General features: G+C 42.3%; 1 protein-coding gene across 1 annotated transcript in view; it reads left to right on the top strand.

Annotated features, from left to right (window-relative positions):
• Window positions 1–337: 337 nt before the first annotated feature.
• The window catches only part of Gap43 (growth associated protein 43), a 94893-nt gene continuing 86869 nt past the window's right edge, over window positions 338–8361 (top strand). Inside the window, exon 1 of the mRNA XM_006975751.3 lies at window positions 338–470. Within this exon, the coding sequence (XP_006975813.1) occupies window positions 441–470 (30 nt within the window). The 5' untranslated portion in view covers window positions 338–440. The remainder of the gene's footprint in view (window positions 471–8361) is intronic.

Genomic DNA, 8361 nt, shown 5'->3' with positions numbered 1-8361 from the left:
TGATTAGTCACGGAAAGCTAGTGAACATTTCTGAGAAAGGGACCCAGAGAGAAGGAAGAAAAAGATAGATTGGGTGGGGAGTGGAGGAGGAAAGAGAAGAGAGAGAAGAGGGGAGAGGAAAGAGGAGGGAGGAGGGACGGAAGGGAGAGAGAGAGAGAGAGAGAGAGAGAGAGAGAGAGAGAGAGAGAGAGAGAGAGAGAGAGAGAGCAGAGCATGTGCGGTGAGCAATAGCTGTGGACCTTACAGTTGCTGCTAACTGCCCTGGTGTGTGCGAGGGAGAGAGAGGGAGAGAGAGAGGGAGGGAGGGAGGGAGGGAGAGAGAGCGCGCTAGCGCGAGAGAGCGAGTGAGCAAGCGAGCAGAAAAGAGGTGGAGAGGGGGGGAATAAGGAAGAGAGGAGGAAAGGAGAGAAGGCAGGAAGAAGGCAGGGGAAGATACCACCATGCTGTGCTGTATGAGAAGAACCAAACAGGTAGAGTTAAAGATTTTTTTTTTTTACTTCTTGCTGTTGTGAAATGACCAGAGCACAGTATTTCCTTGTAAAAGGCAGAGGGGAAAAATCATTTAAAAAAATTTGCTTCTGCCCTGGTGTGGTGCTCTGGTCTTCTTAGCATATGGTAACTGATGGTTGCATCCCAGCTTTATTCTTTTCTGTCTTTCATGCTCTGGTTTTGGAATGCTGATACTAATTAGGGTGAGGGTAGAGAAATATGCCGGCTTGGCTGGAAATCCGATTCCCTCTCGCCTATTAGTAAGTGCATAGCCGCTAGGTCTCTGGTTTTGAGGGTGTGGATGTAGAAAGGGGTGTGGGGACAATGTGGGCTCTATGTACAAGATAAGAAAGCGACCCTTTATATTATTTCTGAAAAGCGTGGCTTGAGAGAATTATAATCACAGTTGAACGTTGCCGGTTCTGTGGTTTAATTTTTCTCACATGTGCTTGCGGAAGATACCTGATTTCGAGCTCGCAGGAGCTTTAAAGGGGAGCAGGTAGATGTGGAAAAACATGTGGAGATCTTATTTATTTATTTATTTAATGAATGAATGAAACTAATTTGGGAGATTTTTATTTTTAAAGAGAGCCTTAAGACAACGGGGGTTCGGGGGGAACTGGCTGTGCAGAGGGGGAAAATCCCCTTCCTAAGATCAGAGGCGGATTGTGCGCCAGCTGGTCCGGGAAGAGGGTGGACCACGCCCCTATGAGCTTTGAGCTTGGATGGGATGGGAAAGGCAAGCCAGTATTACCTGTTGGAAACCGGGGCTTTTCTCCTTCCTTCCCCCTTCCTGCGAGTCTTTCCTTACATTTGCAGTGACCAGAGGTGTGCTAATATCCCGAAGGATAAGCATGGTGACTCATGTTCATCAGGATGAGGGAAGCCTCCAAGACAAGCTAGAATCCTAAGCTCCCCTCCCCCAATGCTTAGATTTCCCCCCCCCCCCCCTTTCATTTCAAATTGCTCACTTATTTCTTGAAAGACGTTTTGGAAACTTAATTGGGGTGAGGGTGGAGAGAGCAAGAGGCATGGTATTCCGCAGTAACCCACAGCGCAGCAACACTCACCAAATGCAGCCTTCAAACATCCCTACAAGCACGTTTGAGTGATTTTTGGAGAGGGTTAAGAAAAAAAAGATGGGTGTGGGGTCTGAGTGCCTGTGTGCTTGTGTGCCCATGGTGGGGTGGGGTGGGGTGGCAGTAGTGGTTGATGAACCCCTCTGCAAACTGATTGCCTTAGGGGTGGGGTACAAAAGTGGAGGATTTGGTATTATTCTTGTGCAGGTATTGGAAACTGGGCAATGTGTTAAACACTCTGTGAATCCAAAGGGGGTGGAGGAGAGTGCAGAGGAAACAGCCATTCAGCCTGGCCACATGTAGCCAGCGCCCTGGAAGGAGGGGTGGGGAGTAGGGATGAAGAAGGTAGAGGAAAAGAGGTATAAGCAGAATGTCCAACTAGTTAGAGGAGAAGCAAGCCCCAAATAACAAACAAACAAATAAATGTAGATATTTGGTTGTAAAGGGATGCATGGAGAAAAGTCTATCAAGGCGGGGCAAGGGGTGCTGCTGACTGTATTCCTCCAGCTGCTCTTGGTTGCAGAAACTGCTACTTCCATGGGAACATTTGTAAAGCATTTAGTCCCATGTCTTCCTTCATTTTAATATATAAATGCAACAGATACAGGTGCCAGGGTTAAACACGCCCTCAAAAAAAAAAAAAAAAAAAGGCTTTATGATGACTACACTGGCCAGCTGGTGATAAAATTTAGGAAGGTAGAGCCTTAAGAAAACCAATTCTATTCATTTTAAAGGCTTGAATTTTGGGGGGAAAAGTGTGCTGGCTGACAGCTTGTTCCCACCCTATTTTTATGCATGGGAGTATGGGAGTATCCACACATCTCCTTCAGTCAAGGGAACCAAGCATGGTTTTTAGACAGGCAATTGGGGCTGAAGGAATTCCCTCCCCAATTGAGGACAGCTGCTTTCACTGGCTCCATCTCACTGACAGCCTGGAGCACTCACTCTGATGTGCAAAGTGATGAAGATGAAATTGTGTGTTTAGGGACTTGTAGGAATTTGCATGTAAATGTGTATAGCTCACGCATACTTCCCATGCAACCACCATGCATGTGCTCCGTATGGATTCCACATGCCTGCCTGTGTTATAGTGTCACCGTTGCAAAGGGGGAAATGGAAGGTGTAGAAATGGTCCTTTTTGCCCACACATTTTATAAATAGGTTCCTGGGCATGAAATGGTTATGTACCCTATGTAATAGTGTTATGTCTCATTTGCATAAGTTAGTATTTAAGATATCATTAAGCCAGACAGAAGGAAATGGTGTCTTCAGGGTGTGGGCTCATATTACACTGACTGACATTTCTATAGTATGGATACTTAAGTCTCACGCAGGTTTTCCTCTTGTGGGGGGAAATGATGCTCTCTCATTTCAGGGAGAATCTAAGGGTTTCATTTCTTCTTCTGGAAGGTGATTATCATCTTAGTTCTTAGCAGGGACTAAAACAAGGGTACAAACCTGCAAAGGTCTAACTCTGCCACACCCATGAAATCCAGTAGCAATATGGGAGGGGGACTGGAGGGCTTGCACTTCCTTCCTCTTCCACTTGAGCAGCACAAGCAAGCAGCCTTAGATATTTCTAAGTTGTAATACATTGTCAGTGGGTGAGGAGAACACGTAAATGATCTCTATTAGCCATTACTTACCACAGTAGATTATTAAAGCAGAAAGAAGAGCATGAGAGAGAGAGAGAGAGAGAGAGAGAGAGAGAGAGAGAGAGAGAGAGAGAGAGAGAGAGAGAGAAGACTACAAGGGAGTAGGCAAAGGAGGATTAAAATAAAAGATTCCTGAAGATTTTATTGGCTCATGATTTTCAAATATCTTGGGGCTTACTTTAAATAGCTCAATTACCATGCATATTGCAGATGATTAAAAACTTGCAAGGTGTCATAGTCTACAGAGCAAGAAAACTATGAGATGTTTCCTTTGTTTAAAAATTATGACTTTATTTTGTAGCTGAAGTGTAAAAATTACTCTGTAAGCAAGCAGACCCCAATCTTTACCCTGCTAGCCTATGCCTTTCCTCCAGTATGACAAATAAGTCTTATCTTTAAAAGACTGATCCATGCTTTAAAATTCCAGCCTTGCTGTTCCCTCCCCCTAAGAACATCAGGAGGTGTGGAAGGGTACAGTTCTGCTGCTGGGTGGGGGAACATTCTTTCGAGTAAGAAATTGGATTCCTGCTCAGTCTCTCTGAGCCACACCCAGTGTCATCCAGGGATTTAGTCAATTGATTCAATAGAGGCCTTCTACTTAATATAATTGAAGCTCTTCATTTTTTTTAAAATCATGGTATCTTCCACATATTTCCAAAATTAAACAGAAGATGTTATTTAAAAGGGTTTCTTCCCCCCATTCTTTCCAAATCATCTGAACTCGCAGAGAACCTTCCACAGTTTGTGGTGAATTTAGAAATGTGTTCACTTCTGATTATTAAAGTTACGCTATGGCACATGCACAATGATTCCTGATCCTTCATGCTAAGAGAGTCCTCTGAATGTCAACCTGGTATCTGCTCACTCTACTCCTGTGAGCTATGCTGAGGCAACTGGAGGAAGAAAATACAGGGTTAATTTTCCTTCTTGCTGAGCTGGTGAAACTGCAGCAACCTCCTTTGATGTGGCAATGTAAAGGGCAGAGCTCCTGCTCACCAAAAGGAAGGGTGGCCCAGGGTCTTCTGCTTCTGTCACAGAGAAATTACTAGTGACATGCCGGGGGCAGAATTAATCCATAGGCTTCAGAGTTTTACTTGGTCCCACAGGGAAGGGGTGGGGGCTTTCAGGCGATAATGGAGCAGCTATGTGTTAACTCATTGTATTCCCACTTCACCCCACCTCTCCCCGACATACTGGTCATACTGACTTTAAGACACATCTAAAATCTTATCTATGAATAGCTTAAGAAATGCCTCTCAATAGAAGCTTCTCAAAGTTCATCAAGAGAAGATACAACATTTAACTCCTTCACTTCTCTGTTAATTCTAAGAGAGTAGCACTTGTAAAAAGAGTGGATGATGACACCAGTGTATTGTCCCTTGAATTTCAAAGTGTAGACAGTCTGTCTCTGTGCCACTGAGTTGAAATCATTATAGAAGTCTCTGGAGAACACTGTGCTGTGAGTCCCTAGTTTCTACCATTTGTACACTCAGGGACTTTGAATGGATCACGTCATAGGGTGTGTTTCCTCATGTCAAGGGGATGGAAGAATAAACCCTCCAATCAAAGAACTAAACAGCCCCACCCCATTTACCTTAAAGGGTTTTTTATAAGGATTTTCTCTATTCTGGACAGGGCAGCCCTTTCCCTCCCCGCTCCACCGCCACAACTGTCAGAACATTATTTTGTCTTTTTCATCAGAGACGTTACTTTTGGTCACACTGAGTGCTCTGTCTGGATTCTTGATCTCTCTACTTTGTTTTCTCCAGATCCCCACTCACGTCTGCTCCATTCCCTTGAGATTTCCTCAGTTTGTGTTGCATTAGCTGGTTTCCCTGTGGTCAGGGGCTGTGCCTTGCCTCCTGCATTTTAGAGTCTCCTGACTCTGCAACCCCATCTCTTCAGCGCTCCAACTCACTCTCCTTTTAGAACAAAGTTTCCAATGGCATTCCATGCTCATGCTCTTCTCTGTCACTCATCATTCACTACTCTGCCTGGTTAAAGAGACCTCTGTTCCCATGATTCCACTGGCACAGGGTACCATTGCAGGTAAGTCATACATGGTTTAAAGAGACCTCTGTTCTCCTGATTCCACTGACACAGGCTACCATTACAGGTGAATCATTAGTCTATATCTTGCTTATTTTCCATTGCTCTGTCTTCTCATTGTCCTTCCTTGATAGTTCTCCCAATTCCCTTTCTCCTCAAGCAGGACCTTTTAAAGCTCTCCCCCACCACCCAAAGTCAATGACTTCCCATATGTAATCTTGGTTCTTTTTCTTTCTTTCTTTCTTTCTTTTTTTTTTTTATTTATTTATTTTTATTTATTTATTTATTTATTTTTTTATTTTATTTTATTTTATTTTATTTTATTTTTTTTTTTGGTTTTTCGAGACAGGGTTTCTCTGCGTAGCTTTGCGCCTTTCCTGAAGCTCACTTGGTAGCCCAGGCTGGCCTCGAACTCACAGAGATCCGCCTGGCTCTGCCTCCCGAGTGCTGGGATTAAAGGCGTGCGCCACCACCGCCCTCTTTCTTTTTTTTTTTTGCTGTCATACCATTCATTAATACCAGATAAATGTATCCAATGCAGAATTCAGTCAGGTGTCCTCTGTTTTGGACCACCCTTGGACTTCCTACTCCATTGCTCTAGCACTATCCATCCAGCTCCAGAGTTCCAGAAATCGAGGATGTGTCCCAAATGTGACCCTTCATTTCAACACCCACATTCAGTTACAGAATCTTTTGACTGTAGTTGAAAAGATTGTGAACACATTCTTTGCTTTTTACCACTTACCTGTTGGTATAAATAACTTGGCCCAATCTTTTCATTACCTTTCATCTGGCCAAAGGCAACAGCTGCCTACATGGACCCTCATTCCACATGCTCTGCTTTCTCTTTTCGCTCTCCTTGCAAACAACAGAGAAACTGTCTTTACCTGATGTAAATCTGGTCACACTGATTTCCTCATTAAAGTTCTACAACATCTCTCTGATGTCTACAAACCATTAAACAACTCTTCAGGATGCATGGCATGATCTAGTATTGCCTATCTTCATGGGGCCATCTTTAAATACTTCCTCCTTCTCATGCCTCAGTCTTTTGCTCACTTTACACATTTTCTTTAGCCGAGGAAATTTCCATTTCCCTCACAAGAGGTAGCTCTTTAAACTCATTCTTTCATTAATGAGGTTTCTTCTACTATTGTTATACCCATATTGCATTTTGAACTATCTCCATTACTAGAGTATCTCCAATACTCTAGTGTTGTACACTATGAGCTTCTTGTAAAAAATGATAAAATTGTATCCTCTCTCTTTCCTTACTGATTATCATACTGTATGGTTCATAGGTGAATACTTTTAATTATGAATGATCTGCTGGGCTAAACACATATGGAACCAGATGTTCAGTCTTGTCACACTTGTGGCATATTTAAATGGATAGAATCACTGGTAGATTTTAAAGAAGCTATTGGTATGAAATTTTAAAGTGGAATTATTTCATCCTCATTGACTATTGTTGAAAACTTATAGATGTGGCAACTGTCTGTTTTTCATGCAAGCAGGCACAGAATTAGCCCATTTTGTACATTGCATTTCTCCAAACATAGCTGGAACTATCTGGACACTTCCTTTCCATACCCACCACCCCTAGGAAACAATACACCAGTCCCATCCTCAGAGGTGAAGAATCCCAGTCTAGATTTGGCTACTAAATTCTTGCAGCTCCACGTGGCCTTTTCCTGGGAGCCTGGTGTACTCATGATCCTTGCTTTATCCTACAACTATCACTTAAAGACTTCATGTCCAACTTTTGCTGCTCACAGCTGATTTAGTTACTTGGCATGTAGTGTTAGCCTGTGTTGAAGAGTATATGATAATTTTATTAATAAAAATAATTAATTTTATTTACATTTGAACTTTTTTTTTCTCCCTAAAGTATCTGAATAATAAGATCTATCAACATACATCTTGTGTGGAGCTGAAGGGAAGGTGAATAGCAAGTAATCTCTTAAACTTGTGTTAAACATACATTAATCAGATCATTTGAATCTTTGACAGTTTTGAATAGACTTCATGGTTTGTGGTCTTGATATGAGTCTAGGTGTCCAGTATGGAGAAGATTGCAACCACGTATTTCCATGACTTCAAGTGCTGTATTCCCACTAGCTTTGAGAAAAAAAAAAAAAGATAAAAATATTTGTAGGCAAAGTTTGTGTTTCACTGCCAAAGTTAGATGGTATTTCTCAAACCTGATGTCCTTGTCCTATATCTTACTTAATGCTGTACGCATCTCTGGCTTGGGGTTTTCTTATCCTTTTCTCCTCCCATCCAATGCAAGTGAAGTTTTTCAGGTTAGTACACCAGTTTCTGCGAGTGTTTGGAGTTTGAGGCTATGAGAAGAGGATGTTAAGTAAAAGTGTATCTTGCCCAACTTTCCAATACGTGTTTTAGGCAAATCAGGCACTTTAAGGTATACCTAGCATGGCGTGGACTCTCAACACATATTTACTTGAGGGAATGCAAGACTCATCATGATGGAACCTGAGAAGAGATGTTTTGAAACCAAGACTGTCCTTATATACCTATTCAGAGCCAACCGGGGGTTCTACTCAATGCTGTTTGTCTTTCCAACAGGATGACTGTGGTGGAAGTTATAATTCTCTGTCTTATTTGCTTAGAGTGGCATACTTACAGCCATTTGGGGTTCAGTGTGGGACTGTGAATTTCCACATTTCCACTCCGTAATTATTTACGCATCTTGCTTTCTTAGATGTTGTTTGTTTAATGTCCTGTTCCATGTCTTTGTAGTGGAATAAATCCCTCCCCTGGGTTCTAGACCTGGCTCTGCCAATTGCTTGCCCTGTGATCTTAGGTAAGTAACTGAATTTTTCTGAGCCTCAGCTTACTCATCTGTATTATGGGCATAATAAAAAGCCTCCAACTCCTGACTCACTTTCTTTACTAGGTTGGTATGAGGCTCAAATAAAATGATGAAAAATAAAAAAATATACATTTTGTACACAATGCCTTTTTGATTATCCTTAAAGTGTTCATGGTGCTACACAAACAAGAAGTCATTGAAAATATGTATTCTCCATATCCCCCTCCTATTCTCTAAGTAATGATAGCCACAC

Source organism: Peromyscus maniculatus, chromosome 12 (assembly GCF_049852395.1).
Source record: "Peromyscus maniculatus bairdii isolate BWxNUB_F1_BW_parent chromosome 12, HU_Pman_BW_mat_3.1, whole genome shotgun sequence".
NCBI lineage: Eukaryota > Metazoa > Chordata > Mammalia > Rodentia > Cricetidae > Peromyscus > Peromyscus maniculatus.
Note: the sequence above shows the minus strand (reverse complement) of the source record. Positions and strands in the feature narration are given on the sequence as shown.